The sequence below is a fragment of the Azolla caroliniana genome, unplaced genomic scaffold (assembly GCF_043228905.1).
Source record: "Azolla caroliniana isolate FFs.n. ecotype wild unplaced genomic scaffold, voAzoCaro1.0.p SCAF_11, whole genome shotgun sequence".
NCBI lineage: Eukaryota > Viridiplantae > Streptophyta > Polypodiopsida > Salviniales > Salviniaceae > Azolla > Azolla caroliniana.
In genome coordinates this window covers 7,360,815-7,382,390 of record NW_028230446.1, presented here as the reverse complement: position 1 = coordinate 7,382,390, position 21,576 = coordinate 7,360,815, and the positions used below count along the sequence as shown (strand labels likewise).

Below are 21,576 nucleotides of genomic sequence, written 5' to 3'. Positions count from 1 at the left end.
CCAATATAATTTGTGTGATTTGGATGCCTTCAATTATATGCTTGACAATGTGGATGTCTTAGTTGTTAAGAGAATGGCCTCCGCATCTAACAAAACAAAGAACCTTCAAGTTTTCAAGTGACAAAACAATTTTCATTGTGGTATTTTCTAAGACAGTGACCGGAATGATTCTATTGTCAATGGTGGTTGATTCTTTTTCCATGAATACCATGGATATCAAAATCAAAACATCTTAACATGTGTTGTTGGATAAAATGCTTTAAATGGGAGTAACAATCTTTCTAGAAACAAAAAAATTGGTGTGAATAATTCAATAAAACCAAGTTGGAATAAAATAGTACATCCATTAGAAATTTTAGGAGTCTCTAATTCACTCTAAAAACTTTTGGGCTTGCATTCAAAATCTTGATTGTCACAGTCTTTCTAGAAACAAAAAATTGGTGTGAATAATTAAATGAAGCCAAGTTGGAATAAAATAGTATATCCATTAGAAATTTTAGGAGTCTCTAATTCACTCTAAAAACTTTTGGGCTTGCATTCAAAATCTTGATTGTCACTCTGTCTAGAAACAAAAAAGTGGTGTGAATAATTCAATGAAGCCAAGTCGGAATAAACTAGTACATTCATTCAAAATTTTAGGACTCTCTAATTCACTCTATAACAACTTTTGGGCTTGCATTCAAATTTTTGAGTCACGTTAAATACCCAACAATATTCACTAAGTAAACCAAAGTCTTCCATGCAATGTTTTATGGTGTTGTGTATAGGAATCAACAATAGTTCAGTTTAGGCTTAACCGGTTTGGCCTTATCCAAGCCAAACCGGTTAACCCTAAACTATTTTTGGGGTTCGTAAACCTAAACCAAACCAATCCCTAAACCAGTTTGGGACAAAAAAGTTTCACGGGTGTGAAGAAACCCAAAAAACACACGTACCACTTCCTCTTCTTCTCCTCCTCATAACTCCCACCCCCTCGGCCTTACTACCGATGAGTCTGAATTCAACTCCAAGTCCCACCTCCACAACTCCCTCTGTGGAGACTACTATGATTGGTCGGCCGACATCCACAAATCCCCCGCCTCCCACCACCTGAACCATGAGCCTCGAGGCTATGGCGACATCTCACTCTCGATGATCCAATCCTTCTCCAAATTTGACAAGTCAGAGAGAATTGGAACTAAAATTTCACCTATATGTACAGAAAGAATGTATATAATAGCAAGGAGGTCCTCGTGATTGTCCACTATGCAAGCTCCCTCTCCCTCTCTCTCCCTCCCTCACTCTCGTCACTCAACAATTGTTGCCTATGGCTTCCTGTCAATCTCTCTCTCAAGTTCTAACTTCTAACCATCTAATTTCTAACTTTCTAAACCCTAGGTCTTGCAAAAACAGTTCAGACCTAGCAAGGATTTTTATCGCATTCATGGGAACAGCAAAAAGAAATCCTAGGCAATATGCATGGTAGCCAAATAATCTATCAACAAATTCAAGAAGTTATGAGTAGACTCCCCATACCACCCAATAACTCTAACCACAGATGGGTTGGGGTTTTCTTCAAGATTGGAAGTACTCTTGGTTGTTAGGCAAGAAAACATTCACACCAAATATTGCATGTACAATGGTTACTTGTACACCGAGCCTTGCTGGTTGGCACATGGTTGCATAGGATAGGAGTAGCTTTTGGTTGTGCTTGATGCCATTTACAAACGGAAATTCAAAGACATTGTTTATGGGAATGCATTGAGTCTCAACCGATATGGCAATGTCCCCGTTGAATTTTGCTAATTTTTTCCCTCATTGGTTTTTACTTGGGGCATGGTGATTTGGACATCACTTGTCCATGATGCATTCCATTATGACATCGAATCTATGGACCATGGATTTTACACTAAATCTGGAAGTGTTCATACATTACCAGTGTTGCCATTACAATTTTCATGAATACGGAAGGAAGTCCAACCAGTATGGGAGATACTGAGTAGTACCATTGTATATCACATTTGGAAGGTTCGGTGCTCTTTCATTTTCCATCAGCTTAAAACATCACCAACTGAATTGGTTTAAAGTATTTGATTACACATAGTTCATATTTTAAAGGGACAATGGGATAGTATAGTTGGAGATTTTGATGCTAAAATTGCTCAAGGGCATGAGTTTATCACCGTCTGGACAGTTACCCCATTCATGACATCCAATTATGGTACTCCTTATTGGCATTTTCAGCCTCCAAAATGGTTGTTTCCCATCACAGAGTTTGAAATCTTGTAAAAATGGTTACACAAATGACAGGAGATCTTTTTTAAAATAAAAAAAACTTTCTAAATCCTCATTATTAAAGCACATAAATGGCTTAGCTGGTTTGGAAAGGCTCAAGCCGAACTGAGCCAAACTCAAACCTTTTAAGTAGGCTCAAGCCTAAGCTGAGCTGAGCCGCTAAGCCATTTTAAACTGGTTTAGCTAAACGATTTAGGCTTGAGCCAAGCCGTTGCCAACCCTTAGTTGTGTAGAATTGGAGGCCCCCACAGATGCTTACCATATGTTAGATTATATAAAATATTGTTATTAATGGAGACATTTGGGTGCCCTAACTCCAGACTCTAAAATACAATGGTAATAATTCGTACACAAGCATAATACCCTATGAGTTGCTTCTTGAAACATGATTCATTCAAGACCCCAAGGGACTTTCGGCATACCTTTTAAGTACACAGAAACTGAGCAGAGATGCATAATAAGATGTGTTTGAATTGACCTTCAATAATATATCAAACCTCAAGCTTCTTTCAATACATAAAAAGCTTAAGTTGGATGATTCGCATATATCAAAAAACCTAGTACAAATACTACTACCCCTTTTGGACTATTTGATGATTATTTCCAAAACTTGCCAGGATCTATGAAACCATTTATATACCATCATCTCAGTACATGAAATGAAACGGATTTATATACTCAAAATAGCTGAAGATATGATATGCAACAAATCTCCTCATGTAAGGTTTCAAAATATCTACAGTTTCGAATTATAAGACATAAGATGGATTTATGTATTTTTACAAAAAAGGCTGGCTTCTTAGATATCAGCATTATAAATACAGGAAAGATCAGAGTGTGACATGGGTGAACGGCATAGAGGGCACTCTTTCTTTTCATTACACCACTCGATTATACAATTCCTGAGAAAAATCAACGTTAAACAGTTTAAAAAAAGGAGTCATATTTTTATCTGAATTGAAGAATGTTGATGCATAGTAGGCGTGAGAGCTTTTACCAGCAAAAGACATGCCCGCATGAAGTTGCAGTTGGATTTTTCCTCGGACTTAAACAAAGTGAACACTTACTAGATCCCATCGCAACCTGTTTAGACCCATTACATCCATTATTGGATTATGAAATTTCCAGTTTGCATCTGTCATTGCGATGGAAATCTCATTTAGCTTTGATTCTACATACCACAGAATTAGTGCACTCTAGGATTGATCCATTAGTCGGTGAATCTCGTATCTGATTCCCTTCTTCATCCAAGATTAAGATAGATTTTCTTCCTACATCATATCATAATATACATGGCATATCAGATTAATTTCCCTCGAAATAAAGCATATTCTCAAAATTTCTTTAAAGCAAACTTGACACATTAGTAAATCTTATGTATTCATTCATACTGGGTGAGAAAGATCGATCCATGAGTTGTATTCGCATGGAGTTTGTTAAAGTTGGCAGGGCACTTCGTCTCAGCCAATCGCCCACCACAATGCTGAGTTGAATCAATAAGAACATGCCCAACATATGGTACCTGTTCACACAGTGAGATATATTTCTGTTTAGTATGAAGTTCCAAGGGACCAAACATCATTCACAAATTTCCAACACAAAGCGCTTATAGTCATATCTTTTTCCTAGGAAAGGCTGATTTTGTCAAAAGACCTGATATAGACACTACCTCTATCTACTGATCATGAGAACACTCACATAAGCTTTCAATGATACATAATAGCTATATACATATATTAGCCAACTATGAGACATGATAGGAAAAAGGCTATTTATTTGTACTGAAAACCCCATAAGTTTGTTACCTAGGCTTTTTATAGAACACTTTGCCCATGTGAATGTATCGCACACCCGCAGCCCTTTTTGATAGCTGATAGTATATTCCTGAATCATGAGAAATTTGTGAACAAATTACCTTGAATACACTATGCAGACAAAAGGTAAAGGGTTTTCCATCAATCTTCATGATGCTACAATAACCATACACAGCTTTCGCCATATCAAAAAGGAAAAATGTGGCAATTTACCCTCAAAATAAAAGAACATCAGATTCCCCCGTACTGCCAGAAGAAATGCATCTCGCAGAGCTGGGAGGACCTGTTATTGATGATTTCATTTTTCAAATAAAAACCTTGAATTATCCTTTCATATCTCCATGTAATAAAACTAGGGAAACACTCTTAAATACAACTTTAATTTTTTCTTTAAGTGCCCCTGATTTATAGTTATTTCATAAACACCCTCGATCCACCTACAAAAGAGAAGAAAAGAGGATAACGTGGCCATATAATTGATCAAATACCATATACAGTTGAGGAAAAGAGGATTAATTGATCATAAAATTGATCAAATAGCAAATATAATTGCTTACCATTTCAGGGGTTGAACAAGGGCATTTAGGAAATAATGAAAATTCAGGAGGCATTTCAGAGTGTTTCCATAAAACAAAGGGCATACATACTCTCGGCCAACGAAGCAATGCAGCCATCCATAAACTTTGCAACCGTCGTGAGCAAGAACCAGGGGGGTCTCTGTCTTCACTAGGATACGGTCTCAATAGTGGCCTTCCTAACTCATTAGCCCTCTCATCACTGACAAAATCTGTCGACATCTCATTTGAAATATATACACTTCTGGCAGCCACTTTTGCACTAAAACATGTTCAAGAGAATCATGAAGTATAATACTCTTGAAAAACCCATAACTATACATTGCAGGGAAAAATACCTCAGCCGCTCAGCAATGTAAGGAAGGACAGATTGGAAGAACACTAGCAATGTTCGTCTAGCCGGTGCCAAAGGAAGTCTGGATGGTCCTGCTACCTATATTACCAGTAAACCACAGGAATTAATTCTAGTACATTAACATTTTTAACAGTTCCACATGAATAACTCAGTAGCAATCTACTTAAAAACCCCTTTTAAATGCATTTATATATTATATACAAAAAAAAGCAATAGCAAAAATTCAAAAGTTTGGGAAACCTGAGATATATCACAATATTCTTCCCCGAGTGTTTGTAGACCTGAGCCAGTTGTCAAGAGATAATATAAAACACAACCAGCCAATCTAGTCTGGGATCAAAACAAAAATTGTAAGTGAGCAAGCTATATCTTTTGGGGTCACTTTTGTAAAACTTGCAACACAAAACTGCACTTTGGATTAAACAAACAAACGTGTATAGAGTGTAGAGTATCCTTTTGAGCACATACCTCATTCTCATACTGTACTGCCAACCTTGTCCCTGCATTAGCCAACACATAAGAGGACAAAAGGTTTGGAAATAAATAAAGAGGGTTCAAACTAATAAGAATCTAGAAAAAACAGCATTTTTACTCCTATTACAAATAATTAAAAATGTTATGAAGTGGGTGCAAAAACAAGGTGATTGGATCACAGAAAAAAAGACAAGCTTAAAGAATTTGAAGTCATATGATGTAATTGAAGAGTTATAGACTCTTCAAACGCAATTCTGTGAGTCCTTGTCAAAGAAAACCTACTTGTACTCAATTTAACTGTTCTTTATACAGCCTTCTCCTCCATTACTGCAAATGGTCTAAAAGGGCTATATAAATATAGAGTTTGATGAATATATAGGGACTATATTAATATATGATGCTTTCAGAAAGCAAATATTGTCCAAATGTTACGTACATAAGAGAAAGAGAGGGTCGAAAGAGGCCACTGGGGGTGTAGCCCCAATATGATAAAAAGATGAGAGAAAAAGGCTGTCCAAAAGGCAGATTATAGAGTGAGCATGCCCAAATCAAGCTTCTAAAAACAAAACAATACCGTATGAATGGATAGTGCAAGCATCACTCCATCAAAAGTTACAGCTCTACCTACAAATTATCATATATTGGGAAGATATTTTTCAACTAATGGATGCATCATTGCACACCCAATTTATTTACAACATTGCATTTGGGATATGATATGATTTCCATCAATTAATATTCCAGCATATGATTTCCACCTTTCTCCTCTATGATATACCACTGATTTCTGTAATTTATGATTTGTTCCTCCACCTCTCCCCTATCCCATTGAACGATGTATATCCTTGATTTCTTTCTCCTCACTCTTGCCAATTCTTAGGACAGGTATATAAGGCTTCTTTAACTGTGTTTAACAAATATACATTTTTTTTAAATTTTAAGCACTATCAAATTCCAAATCATGACACATTTCTGCAGTATTGCTTCATAACAGGCAGAAAGAGAGACTTTGTTTTGGATTAAAAACTGAAGAAGTTTCCCCAGTCAGGCAGTATAGGCCTGCCCCTAAAGTGCTAATATCCGTTCATTTGCAAATTTTGGTAAAGGTTGGGAAATCAATTAGCTGTGCTTTAGTTCCTTGTTGAAACTTAAATTTTTATCAAACTGCCAAAATTGCCAATTTTCAATAGTATTGTGTTCCATTTGCAATGATAACAAAAATCATACTTCCATATTGCCTTCATTGTGAACCATTAGGCATCTTTCCGTATTTTCCATTCAGATAAGGCTGATGCAAAAAGAAACTCACTGAACTCACTACTGAGAAAATAAACTTCTTAGGGAAGCGCCTTGGAAAAAGCTACAATAATATACAGGTATTTCAACATTCAAGGAACAAATCGTATAAACAACCCTGTGAGAGCTTCCTAAAATGAGTTTCAAATTCTATCTCAATGATAATAAAAAAGGGAAGCAAGCAATGCTGTTTGAGAAAAAAACAGGCAATGGACATTCAAAAAGCTGTGATGCAAAAATTTAAACAAAACAAAAGAAAGGGTATTTCACAACACAATCTCAGGTGCACATTATTGCAATGTGTCTGACTTCTGCAATGCAGTGTGATCCCTACATTTAAGATATATCAAATACACTGTTATGTAACCTTAATAAAAAACAACTAGAATTTAGGTTGGATACTGCCATTCTTCCACAAACAACCCTTGTTCTTCTCTCTTCTATTATATCACTTTAGTTAAGCATGTGGTATGATTGAATGTGTGAGAAAGAACAGATAAAATGTAAAGAAAAGGGTATGTAAGAGAACGAACCAAAGGCATGGCGGAATGCATCATGGCATGCATCACAGAGATGGGAGGCATAATGTTCATCCTTCTCAGCTGCCCGCATAATCTCTGGCTGACTGGCCCTTGGATATTGCCTCATCCTCTCCATGTTTATCTAACCTTTAGAGATCACATAATGTCACATATAACATTCTTTATCACCAAAGAGATTACATACATATGCCACAAAAATTCTCTATCATCAGAATGTTTACATACATGCATATGCCACATACAAAAATTCATTGTCGTGAGACACTACATACGTATTCACATACAACATCCTTTGTTGTGAGATATTACACACATAGGCCCCACACAACATTCTTAAATATCAAAAAGATTACACGTCCCCCACATATAACATTCCTTGTCATCAGAGGTACGAAATTCATTTTCATCAGAGATTACATATGCCACATCCAGTATTATTAGCTACATACAACATTCTTGGCATCAGGGAATATATATATCACATGCAATGCAGTTTTGGGACTTTGTTCAATGGATTTTGTATTGTCACACATCTGGCATATGGATGCATGCATAGAATAATTATAAACAAAGGTTTTAAGTTAATGAATACACTCCATGCAACTAAATGCATTATCGAAAATGGTCATAACCTTAAATACTTGGGTAGAGTATATATGCCTTAAATCATATGATTGCATCAAAAGGATCCATTTCAACAAAACTATAGTCAAGAAGTCCATCTAGATTTACATATAAATACCGCAACAAGAAGCCACAACAGACTTATGAAAGTATATAGTTGCATCAAATGGGTCCTTTTAACTATTACGTATTTCTGTATAATTTCCATGAGACGAAGAATCCATAAGAGAAACTAACCTTCTAAAATAAGACCCGAGCATCCCCAGGAAAGTTCTGACGATTTCCAAAGAATCTTGGCTCTGAAAAAGAATATGAAAAACAACGAAAAAATATGGAATTATATATATATATATTGCATCTTACCTTACATGGCATGACAGAAAAATAACAAAATAAAAGGGCAAATCCATAAAGGAGGACGTACAAAAATAACAGATGACCTAAACAAGTTTACCCTGCTTGAGATGAAATTCAGCGGGAAAACAGAGAGGGGGGGGGGGGGGGGGGGGAGGGGGAGGAGAGGAACGGAGCTTCCAAACCCTAAGTTTAGCACAGAGGGAAGACCTGATCGATCTGTTTCTGATTTCTGTTTCTGTTCAGCAAGAGAGTGGATGGAAGGTCAGAAAAAAACAAACACGCCAAAGGAAACAAAATAAGGATCAAAAGCTTTTTTGTCTGGTTTCCGAAATCTACAAATTTATCGTCTCCAATCTTGTTTAACAAATGGCAATTCTCGATGACCCAAAGCAGTCAAAAGATATAGACTAACGAGAGGGTATGATACACATACTTTCAAGGGCCACGGACGGACGGACTACGGGAATGGCTCTTTGACTCATTAGTGACCCCTTCCCTCATGTATATGCATCGGTAGTAGTACGTATGAGCTCTAGGTCTACCATCCTTTATGTGGACGCAATTAGAGTGATGATGTTATCACGTCAACTCCAAAGCAAATCGACGGTACCACATGACATTATTAGAGCAGAGTTCAGTTTGCCCCTCAATGTTAGTAGAAGTAGTTTTCCAAGTGGTATTCTTTATTCATCGGATACATAGCCAACCACAAGATAGGATATCTCGTCAAGCCTTTGAGGCATCTCGATCCCTACATGCATCTGGAGACACTAGCTCTTGGTATAGCACTGTGGTGAGTTGGTTACTTGCAAACGGCATAGACATTAATAACCTACCCCCCCTTAAGTATAACCATGGGACTGACCAAACTCTAATATCTCATGAAGAGCGTAATAAAGTGATACTCCAAGAAATATGGCAAATTTACACTCGATATAAATGGATCACCCCACGAGAGCCACTCCCATCTAAAATGTTGTATTATAAGGAACACTTCTTGCACTTCTCTCGGTTAGGTTTTATTACACAACCAAGATATCTAGATACATTCTTATCAAATGCACTAAGGGTGGCCATTGGACAACTTAGGATATCATCTCACCAACTTGAGATTGAGCATGGTCGTGCTAATAGAGTCCCTAGAGAGGAAAGGCTATGTAGGTTATGTCACATAGAGATAGAGGATGAGCATCACTTTACATGTAAGTCTCCAACTTATGCCGAGATAAAGGTGAAATACCAAGACATACTAGGACCCTCTCCCACCCTCTCGAAGCTATTAGATACCCCGGATATAAAGAGACTAGGTAGGTATATCTTAGAGCTAAAACAACATAGGGAGAATAAATTAGAAAGTGTTAACGATGACCCTTTTAATATCCACCAATACGAAACTAATGTATTTTTTTAGGAACAAGGGGAGACAATAAATGTGGACACACCTACGCCACTCGACCTCTCTCTTGATGAAGTGGAAATGCAAAGAACAACCAAACACCCTTAGATGTTGGGCATCGAAGCAACTCGACGCGGAAGTAGAAATGATTAAGAAGATAGGGGAACGTGAGCTATGTCGCCTAGGAGCTATGGTTGGGGTACCTCTTACATTGGAACCACATGCCACATGCACATCGAAACCCTTTGACCTCCTGCTTCTTTTCGAGAGACTTGGATGGAAATGAAAGTAGGCCTAGTATAAAGCCATTTCCTTATAGAACATGTTTTTTTATTAGAACCATTTAGCTTAAGCTCTATTTATTTATTTTTTCTTTCGATGAATGGGTAAATACCCCATTTTTGTTGTAAACTGATTGTCTCATGGGCCAAATTTGGCCTTAGAAGACGTTAATATATCTTTCTTTCTTTCTCTCCTTTTATGTGCATTGATTTTATATGCATACATATGTATAAACATACACTTACACTCACATGTACACATACACATACACATATATCCTACTCACTTTTTGAATCTTTCTCCTCTATGATATTCTAACATTATTATTATGCATTCACTCACCCTAACCCATGAGATCTCACACAAGGTCCTCACATGCGGCTCTGTTCCATACAACCCGCTCCCTCACATCATTAACAACTTGTTTTGTCTAAACTTCATTGCTTCTATCTAATCTTGAGTCGTAGTGTGGAAATACCATGGATTAATGTGTTTGTCTGCACATGCCATTAGGCTCGAGCTTGTTGGATGAATGTTACTTTGTGAGTAATTGTACAAAAAAGGCCTGACTCAGCATCCACGCACTACAATGCCCATGCTTACTATACTTGGAAGAAAAGATCGCCTCAATCCCTTCATAAATAAGTGTGGGATCTTATCATGGTGTCATGAGACAATGTCTAATGATTAATCCATACCGAAACTTGATCTATTATTGTGGTTTTAATGGAGCGATGGTTTGCTTTATTCTTATGAGAAATCAACTTTCATACTTTATCCCTCCTCGATGTCATTTGCGGGTCGGACCAACGTATACCCTTTTGATGGCGAATTTGATGAAGATGGTTGTAAGACACCTTTGAGCCTCACACTCACTTAACAGTTAAATGATGATTGTAAAAGAATACGACTGCAGAAGCTAAGACCCTTTTGATGGCGAATTGGGTGAAGATGGTTGTCAGACACCTTTGAGCCTCACACTCACTTAACATTTAAATGATGATTGTAAAAGAATACAAACACAAATTTAATGGAAACCTTACACAGGAGAGACAGAGTTAGATCATAACACAGAAAACGTGTATATTCCTAAACACTAAAAACTCTCACTCAATATAAAATGTGCTCAACAACACTATTTATACAAGTCCTTGAAGGACTGACCGAAGTACTAACAAGTACTTCAATGCTCGTACTGAGCCCCTAACACTAACTACAAGAACATTAGCTACCTAGTGGTCTAGAAGCATAGGCCTCTTAATGGCCTACTGGTTCACACGCGAATCCCGCTCTCCGATCCACTATCCGGCTCTAGGTTCTAGATGCTATCCAGACACTGATCTGGCTCTGGCTTATTCAGCCGATCCAGATCCGATTGAGCTCGTTGACAGGAACTGCACGCTCCCTATACGCAACGCTCGGCCACAACCGAGCTTAGAATCATACACAGAAACGGGAAATAATGAACGACACGAAGAAGAGAAGTGTACACAAGATGTTTACGTGGAAAACCCAAACTAAGGGAAAAACCACGGCAGCCCGCAGACTGCAAACTATCACTATGCTAGAATGTACAACAGTGAGTTCACGGAGGCAACGACCTCGTGCTCACGATCCTCGCCACAAGCGGCGGTTACAACAGAGGCAACGACCTCTTTCTCTCTCTCTCAATGCCCACACACACACACACACACACTCTCTCTCTCTCTCTCTCTCTCTCTCTCTCTCTCTCTATAGCCTTCTCTCTCTCTCTGTTTTGACCGTTACGTGGCCGTCATCTGCTGCCGCCGTCGTTTGCAGCCGCGTCATCTGTTGCCGCCGTCGTCTGCAGCCGCGTCGCCTGCTGTCGCCGTCGTCTGCTGCTGCCGACGACGCCGCCTGTTGTCGCTGCTGCTGCTGACGCCGCCGTCGCCTGCTGCCGTCGTTGCCGTCGTCTGCTGACTGTCGCCGCCGTCTGCTGCCGCCGTCTCCGTCGTCTGTCGACGGTCGTCGTCGTCTGCTGCCGCCGTCTGCCGTCTGCCGACTGTCGCCGTCGCCGTCACCGTTGCCATCTTCTTTCGTCTACCGTCGTTCTTGGGCGTGTTGTTTGCCGATTGTCGCCGTCCTCGATTCTTGGCCGCTTTTATCGTGTGTAGCCGTTGCCCTTCATCGTGGTACTTCACTTACCGGACGACGTCACCGGCTGAAACAAGCATACATGTGCTTCTACACTCATATCTAGCACGAAAGACGTCGATGCTCGGCTAAGTTTTTTCTGTCCTTTTGTCTTTTTCTTTCTTTATCTTTTGAATTACAAGATGACTTCTCGACGAAACCATAAGGAAACAAACGAAGAAATTATAAGTAAGGAAGATTTTTTAGATGTCCTTAACCGGTTCGTTAAAATGGAAAAATGGGTGAAAGAAATTGAAGCTGAAAAACAAAAAGATAAGGAAGAAAGAGAATTGCTTATTGCTGAAGTAGCGAAACTTAAGGTAGATAACGTAAACCTTCAAAAACGAATTAAGGACCTTGAAACATCTAGGGAAGATGGTGAAATATCTTCTCTAGAGGATATTAAGGACGAGATAAAAAAAGTTAAAGAAGAGGTTAAAAGTGATATGGAACTAGCAAAAACTGGGTGGGTTGATGTAGTAAAACGTAATATTAAAAAAGAACTAAAGGACGAAAATATTGTAAACACTACCCTCGAGGAGGAAAAGATGCGTCAAGCTCGACGCCTAAATGTACGAGTTACTGGGCTCAAGGAAGGGGCATCTCCCGACGAAGATGCACAAACCTTGGGTAAAATGTTGGGATATGAAGCCCTACCAATCACTAAAACTTGGAGGGTAGGGCGTGACACCACTAGGAAAAGAGCTTTAGTTCTTCAATTTAAGGACTCGGAATCTAGAATCGCCTTTTTTAAAAAGAGACCAATTCTTCGAGGATTGGGCGGGGAGCCCATCTACCTCGATGAAGACTTGACCAAGATGCAAATTGAGCATCGTAAAACTTGTATGCCGCGAGTCATACAAGCTCGTAAAGAGGGGCATCGTGCCTTCTACCGAGACGGACGGGTCATAATAAATGATCGCGCTGCCAATTGACGGCGTGTGGCCCATGTGACAAATAATAGACTTAGGATGAGTTTATGGAATTGTAATGGTGCACTTTGGACACACCCTGGCCGTCTAGAGGAGATTTTGAGGGTATCTGATATACTTTTTTTGGTAGAAACACATCAAAGTCCAAATCGAGGATTACCACGAGTTGATGGTTTTCGTTGGGAATCCGTCTTTAGACAAACCTCACGTCGACACACTACTAGAGGGTCTGGAGGGGTTGCGATATTATTTCGGAGAGAGATACATAGTAGGATAGAAATACTAAAGAAAGACCCAGAAGCCCGTTTTATGTGGGTGAAAGTACTCACTAGCAAAGATCAGGTGATATTTATTGCCATTTGTTACTTCCCCCCGAAAGGATCTTGGTATAATATGGCTGGAGTGGCGAGTATAGTTGATGAAGGAACGCCACATGGGCCTTCTCCATACGAACCTTTATCGGATGACATAATCCGATATTCTTCTCAATGGGAAGTCTTCCTTGTAGGAGATTTCAATGCGAGAACCCAATCCCGCCAATGCACAATATTTCAGATGGATAGAAACCTAGAAATGGTGAATGTCGACCCTTTAGCCTTAGGCATAACACGTACATCAAAAGATCAAGGTGCGGACGCCACAAGCTTTGGCCATCATCTGCTTGAACTTGGAAGCCGACACCAGATGATCATATATAATGGCTTAGCCAAGTGGCCGGGCTCGGAAGAGCTCACATGTTTCCCACATGGAGGAGGGGAAAGCACAGTTGATTACCTAATAGGACGCCCTGAAGCTACCCACATGGTTAGCTCCTTCCGGGTGGCCCCATGCCCCATTGGCGTAGACCATAGCTTCCTATACTTTGAGCTAAAATGTGACGCCTCCCACGCCACCAACTCTAGTAAACCAACCCATCACACCATAATACATTTCACGCATGAGCTCGCTGACATCTATTCTCGACATGTTCAAGCGCATCTCTCCTCTTTTGATTCTTCCTTGTCTTTAGAGCACCTCACTACAGAACTCACACACATCCTCCACTCAGCAACAACTAGTAGCTTCCCATACACGAAAGACTCCAATCATAGTAGAGTTGGGTCTATGCCACAGAACAAGTGGTATGATGAGGATTGTAGAGAGTTGTATAGACAACTTAAAGTATCGCGGCTTAGTGGTACTATTTCCTCAGTACAGGCTCGCAAAGAGATGCGCAAGATGACACGTCGTAAAAGACGGGCTTGGGAAGCATCTCAATATTGGGAACTCTACCATATGCTCATGAGTAGGGATTGTGCCCTCGCATGGAAGAGGCTACGGGAACCGAGACCACAAACACCCATCGAGGATCCCAATATTTGGCACACATATATTGAGAGACTCTACCATGTCCCGAACCAACCACCCATTCCAATGCCCTCCACACCTCGACCTACCATGGGGACACTTTTCACGACCTCTAGGGTCACGAAGGTCATCAAAAAATTACAACATAGGAAATCCATGGACCACACAGGATTGTGTGCCGAGCACATCATATATGCTCGAGAGTGCCTAGCCCCCCTTCTCGCTCTAATCTTCAACCGCGCCCTCGCTGAGGGTTTTCCACCACAATGGGCCATGAACACAGTGGCCCCTATACATAAAGGAGGGGACTCAGTGGACCCAAATACATATAGGACCATTATGATAGGTCATACGCTCGCTAAACTATATGGTGCAGTAATGGAAGCGGAGCTCAGTGATTATATGGAAACATTAAGTCTTCGAGCACCTGAGCAAGCTGGCTTTAGACGAGCCTTCTCCACTATTGACCATATCTTCACACTCAGGTGCTTAATTGACCAGACAAAGGCTCGTAAGAAGAAACTATATTGTTGCTTTGTGGACTTTCGCAAGGCCTTTGACACGGTTCCTAGGGAAAGGTTGTTTGATAGACTTAAGAGCTTGGAGATACCAGATGACATGATCTGGGCCATTTATGCCCTATATGAGCAAGTCTCTGGGTGTGTAAGATGCCCAGGTGGCCTATCCGATTGTTTCACTAGCACCATTGGTGTAAAACAGGGTTGCCCCCTATCACCGACTCTTTTTGGGATCTACATTGATGAGATCACTGATTTTATTGCTCGTAAGGGAGGCAAGGGAGTAGCTATTGGGGAGACGCAAGTTAGTCTCTTACTCTACGCAGACGACATTGTCTTGCTCTCAGAGTCGGAACACGACCTACAAAAGCATCTTAATGCCCTGGATGACTTTTGTACACAACGAGGACTGGTAGTGAATTTAGCGAAAACTAAAGTCCTTATCTTTCATACATCGTCCCGAGTTAGGAGTCAATGTCACCTAATCCTCTCTCATAAACCAGTTGAGGTAGTGGGATCGTATGTATACTTGGGAGTCACCTTTAGTGCTCGCTCAGGTAAATTCTCGATGACCCAGGCAGCCAAAGATAGGCTAACGAGAGGGTATGCATCCCTCTCACTCTTAGAGAGACAATGCCATCAGGCATACTTTCAAGAGCCACGGACTAAGGGATGGCTTTTTGACTCATTAGTGACCCCGTCCCTCATGTATGCATCAGTAGTATGGGCTCCAGGTTTACCATCTTTCATGTGGACGCAATTAGAGAGACCTTTAGTGACGATGTTATCACGTCAACTCCGAAGCAAATCGACAGTACCACATGACATTATTAGAGCTGAGTTCAGTCTACCCCCGATGTTAGTAGAAGCACTCTTTCAAGTGGTAGTTTTTATTCATCGGATACATAGCCAACCACAAGATAGGATATCCCGTCGAGCCTTTGAGGCGTCTCGATCTTTATATGTGTCTGGCGACACTAGCTCTTGGTATAGCATCGTGGTGAGTTGGCTCCGTGCGAACGGCATAGACATTAATAACCTACCTCCCCTTAAGTACAACCATGGGACTGATCAAACTTTAATCTCTCACGAAGATCGTAATAAAGTGATACGCCAAGAAATATGGCAAATTTACACTCGATACAAATGGATCACCCCACGAGAACCACTCCCATCTAAAATGGTGTACTATAAGGAACACTTCTTGCGCTTCTCTACGCTAGGCTTTATTACACGACCAAGATATTTAGATACATTCTTATCAAATGCACTAAGGGTGGCCATTGGACAACTTAGGATATCATCTCACCAACTTGAGATTGAGAATGGTCGGGCTAATAGAGTCCCTAGAGAGGAAAGGTTATGTAGGTTATGCCATCACATGCAAATGCCCAACTTATGCCGAGATACGAGCGGAATACCAAGAAATACTAGGACCCTCTCCCACCCTCTCCAAACTATTAGATACCCCGAATGTAAAGAGACTAGGTAGATATATCTTAGACCTAAAACAACATAGGGAGAATAAATTACAAAGTGCTAACGATAACCCTCTTAGTATTCATCACCATGTAACTAGTGTAATTTTTCAGGAACAAGGGGAGACGATGAATGTGGATACACTTACGCCGCTCGGCCTCTCCCTTGAGGAAGCAGAAATGCAAAGAACAACGAAACGCCCTCGAATGTTGGGCTTCAAAACAAGTCAACGTGGAGTAGACAAGATTAAGAAGATAAGGGAACGTGAGCTACGTCGACTAGAAGCTATGGTTGGGGTACCTCTTACATGGGGACCACGGGCCACATCCACATCGCAACCCTTTGACCTTCCGCTTCTCTTCGAGAGACTTGGATGGAAATGAAAATAACAATTGTATAACACCATTTTCATTGTAGTAGAACATGTTTCTATATAAAACATGTTTGTTATTTTTTAGAACTATTTAGCTTAAACTCTATTTTTCATCTTATTTTTATTTTTACTTCGATGAATGGGTAAATATCCCATTTTTGTTGTAAACCATTTGTCTCATGGGCCAATTTTGGCCTTAGAAGACGTTAATATATCTTTCTTTCTTTTTCTTTCTTTCTCTCTCTTTGTACACGGTTTCGCGCTATCTCTCTCCTTGCGCCAACAAGAAAAATCAACAACAACGACAGACCATCTAAAAGTTTGCCCTAAGTCATATTTATACTAATATGACTTTTCGGCTATTTACAAATATAGCCTTGATGGACTCTCAGAAACATATTTACGAATATGTCTCTTCATCCGGTGAGCATTCCTCACCGGGTCTGCACCATCCGGCTCTCCGTAGCCGGGTACTCCTCATCCGGTTCTCACCAGGTTTGCACCATCCGGCTCTCCGTAGCCGGGTACTCCTCATCCGGTTCTCACCAGGTCTGCACCATCCGGCTCTCCGTAGTCGGGTACTCCTCATCCGGTTTCGGCCGAGGCCTATCGGCCTCGGCCGAGTTTGTTCATCAGGACTGTTCTTTTCCTTTCCCATCCGGAGGGACCTGTCTCCCAACACTCGTTCACTCAACACTCCCCCTCAAACTCAAGTTGAGGTCGGATCGTTGTGTTAGTGGCAATCGGTCCTTTCGTCCAACTACTCCTCGTGCTTATGCGCCTCACTCGCGCCCTTTGTCCAGTCCTATTCTTCTTTCCGCGACCCGTCCACTTCTGCACACCTCGACCTCCTTGGTCGGCTTGTATGCTCCTTCGGCCCTTATCAACTCCCTCGTTGTCATGGTGCTGGCATTTCACGACTCGTCGGTTCCTCCATATCGATGTCGTCTTCTACTGTCCTTTCGTCCGCTTGTCCCATCGTAGATTCAGCTCCTCCGAATCAAACATTTTGATTGAATCATGTGACCCCGATTCACTTCTACCCTCGACCAAATCCCTTGTCTCTGATTCGTGTTAGGAAACAGGTTCCTCCGGATCGGAAGTGAGAAGAACAATGTTGATGAGCAACTATCGGCCTCAGCAACAGAAGACCCGGTGAGAACCGGATGTTGCAAGCCCGGTGAGAACCTCTCATCGGATGGAAAGGACATATATGTAAATATGTTCTAGAGAGCCAATTGGGGCTATATTTGTAAATAGCTCGAAAGTCATATCAGTATAAATATGACCTAGGGCAAACTTAATAGTTATGATGATAGAGTTATTTTTGGGTGTAACTTCTGTACAGTGCGTAAGAGAGAGAGAGAGAGAGAGAGAGAGAGAGAGAGAGAGAGCGATATACAGAGATTGTGTCTCTGTTGTAACTGCTGCTAGGCGAAGATTGTTAGCAAGAGGTCGTTGCCTCTGTGCTCCCTATTGTATTTTTCTTACAGAGTGATAGTTGGGAGTCTGTGGATTCCCGTGGTTTTTCCCTCTCAGGGTTTTCCACGTTAATATCCTGTGTATTCTCTTTCTGTTTTGTCTACTTACCTCCATTACCATTTCGTTTGTGCTTTTGATTGTCATCAAGTGATCTACGCTTGGGTTGTGGCCGGAGATTAATACACGTATTTCACGTCAAATTGGTATCAGAGCAAAACGACACAGAAAAATGGACGATTCGTTGGGAGGCATGTTCAAGCTCACCGGCTCCAACTATTCAGTGTGGAAGTCGAAGATGAGGGACATGCTCGTGATTAAAGATCTTTGGTTGCCGGTTTAGTTCGGGGACAAGAGACCGGACAAAATCGATGCCACGATATTGGAGGTGATGCACATCAAGACAACGACGTACATACGGTGCTTCATCAACATGAGTCTATACAACAACTTCAATGAAGAGAGCAAGGCTCATGAGCTCTAGGAGAAGATCGACATTATGTTTCAGAACAAAAATGTTGTTAATCAGGTTTTAGTATTTCGGAAGCTAGTAAGACTCTGATACCAAGATGGCTCCAGCATGACAGAGCACATGAATGCCTTCCAAGGGTTGATACACCACCCAACATCATTAGAAGTACCTCTCACCGATGAGATACTAGCACTACTCCTACTCGGTTCCCTCCCAGATAGCTAGGAGACGTTGGTTGTCACTTCAGGCAACGCCGGGCTGAAAGGGAAACGGTTATCCCTAGCAAGAGTGAAGTCGAGCTTGCTGGATGAGGAGGCACATCGGAAAGATAAGGATACGAGCTCCGACTCCAAAGCGCTCCTTACCGAATCGAAACGCGGAAGACAAAGGAACCGTAGTCCCCAGAACCGAGAAAAGTCGGGGACACGGTCAAAGTCAAGGGCGAGGCCTACTTGCTTCTATTGCAGCAAACCGGGACACTTCCAGAAGAATTGTCGGCACTCCGAAAAGACAAGGAAACCGACGGTACTGATTCGAAGCGAACACCGGACCGGAACGGTAAAGACCGGAGGGGGCCAGACCAGAAGGGAATGACGACAATCACGGCAAGTGAAGAAGAGTTGATGCTCATCATCGAGGAGAGTGAGTTGAACCTTGCCGGCAACGAGACAACGTGGGTTGTTGATTCCGGAGCGTCGTTCCACCTTACCCCGGACCATAAATACTTCTCATCCTACATAGCCGGTGATCACGGTTGTGTCCGGATGGGGAATGAAGGTACATGCCAAATTGTCGGCATAGGAGACGTGTGGTTGACAACACCAACCGGATGCAAGCTGCTGCTGAAGGATGTCCGACACGTTCCGGAGGTTCCACTGAACCTGATATCAGCCGGTCGGCTAGATGATGAAGGCTACACGGGTAGCATCCGGAATGGAGTCATGAAATTCAACAAAGGGAGCCTGACAATGGCTCAAGCCCGAAAGGTCAACACGTTGTACCTAATCAATGCCCGGAAGAAGTGAACGTGGCTTCCGACACTGCCGGTGAGCTGTGGCACAAGAGACTGTGTCACATGAGCGAGAAGGGGATGAAAAGGCTTGCCGATGACAACCTCATTCTGGTGAAGGACGTGCATCTTGAGAGGTGCACCGACTGCCTAGCTGGTAAGAAAAACGGGACCTCCTTCCGATCGAGGCCACCGATGAGACGTAATGCACCATTGGAGTTGGTGCATACTGATGTGTGTCAAGTGGGCACGAAGTCACATGCCGGATCGCAGTACTTTGTGACGTTCATAGATGACCACAACCGGAAGCTGTGGGCCACACCGTTGAAGATGAAGGATCAGGTGCTATACGTCTTTAAAGAGCTCCACGCGAGAGTGGAAAGAGAATCTGGCCGGAAGCTGAAGGCGATTCGAGCAGATAACGGAGGAGAATACCGGGGGTAGTTCGAGGAGTACTGTCGCTCGAAGGGAATCCGGCTCGAATTTACCGTGCCGAAGACGCCGGAACTAAATGGGTTGGCCGAGAGGATGAACCAGACCATAATGGAGAGGGTCCGAAGTATGCTGGCGCATGCAAAATTACCCAAGACGTTTTGGGCTGAGGCACTGTCGACGGCGACATATGTGATAAACAGATTACCCTTAGTTCCCTTGGACGGAGACATGCTGTAGAGAGTCTGGACCGGTAAGGAAGTGTCCTACCGGCATTTGAAGGTATTCGGGTGTCTTGTGTACATGCATGTAGCTAAGGACCGGAGAGGAAAGTTAGATCCGAAGACCTGGCCATGCATATTCCTCGGTTACGGCGACGATGAGTTTGGCTACCGAGTGTGGGACCCGGTCGACCAGAAAGTATTCCGGAGTCGAGATATTATCTTCATGGAGGACAAGACTCTTGCCGACTGGGAGTCGAAGAAGAAGATAATGAACTCCGATGAGATTCGGACCCACCCACCTAAGAGCTGGTTGACACTCGAGGAACCAGCCGATTACGGTGTGGATACTGAACCTGCAGAAGAAGAAGTAGAGGAAGCTGAAACCGGAACCGGCCAAGACCCCGAATCGGATTCGGATGAAGAACAAATAGAGGAGCTGGTTGTCGAAAACCAAAGACGGAGATATCCTCTCAGAGAGAGAAGGCCCCCCCAGAGATTTCCGGATCCAGAGCACGTGTTGTTAACCGATGAAGGGGAGCCAGAAAGCTTTGAGGAAGCTAAAAGTGACACCAATAGCCGAAAGTGGTTGAGTGCCATACAGAACGAGATGGATTCCTTGCATGAGAACCACACGTATGAATTGGTGGAGTTGCCGAAAGGAAAGAGGGCACTCCGAAACAAGTGGGTGTACAAGTTGAAACCGGGAGATGCCGACAACCCTCCAAGGTACAAAGCCAGGATCGTGGTGAAGGGGTTTCAACAGAAGAAGGGCGTGGACTTTGACGAGATATTTGCCCCGGTAGTAAAGGTGACTTCCATCCGCACGGTGCTGAGCATAACGGCAAGCATGGACCTCGAGGTAGAGCAGTTAGACGTGAAGACGACGTTCCTCCACGGTGACCTCGAAGAGGAGATCTACATGCAGCAACTGGAGGGATTTGTGAAGAAAGGGAAGGAGCACCTAGTTTGCCGGTTAAAAAGGAGCCTCTACGGGTTGAAGCAGGCTCCCCGGCAATGGTACCGGAAGTTCGACTCCTTCATGACCGACCACGGGTATCACAAAACGCAAACCGATCACTGCATGTTTGTGAAGAAGTTTGAAGGAGGCGACTTCCTGATACTCCTTCTGTACGTGGACGACATGTTGATCGTCGGATGGGACCAAGCC

General features: G+C 42.1%; 2 protein-coding genes across 2 annotated transcripts; one reads left to right on the top strand and one right to left on the bottom strand.

The window, feature by feature from the left end:
• Positions 1-2,994: 2,994 nt before the first annotated feature.
• On the bottom strand, positions 2,995-8,596 carry PEX10 (peroxin 10). Its single transcript, XM_087327612.1, has 13 exons — positions 8,409-8,596; positions 8,192-8,253; positions 7,322-7,456; positions 5,487-5,518; positions 5,259-5,348; positions 5,002-5,096; positions 4,736-4,925; positions 4,302-4,371; positions 4,080-4,158; positions 3,666-3,796; positions 3,454-3,545; positions 3,272-3,357; positions 2,995-3,176 (listed from the first exon to the last, which is right to left on the bottom strand). Exons 3-13 carry the CDS (start codon positions 7,443-7,445, stop codon positions 3,074-3,076), a joined length of 1,092 nt encoding a protein of 363 aa, XP_087183738.1. The 5' UTR covers positions 7,446-7,456; positions 8,192-8,253; positions 8,409-8,596; the 3' UTR covers positions 2,995-3,073.
• Positions 8,597-12,226: 3,630 nt separating this feature from the next.
• LOC147857685 (uncharacterized) lies at positions 12,227-13,122 on the top strand. Its single transcript, XM_087327432.1, has one exon. It carries the CDS (start codon positions 12,287-12,289, stop codon positions 13,076-13,078), a length of 792 nt encoding a protein of 263 aa, XP_087183558.1. The 5' UTR covers positions 12,227-12,286; the 3' UTR covers positions 13,079-13,122.
• Positions 13,123-21,576: the final 8,454 nt, after the last annotated feature.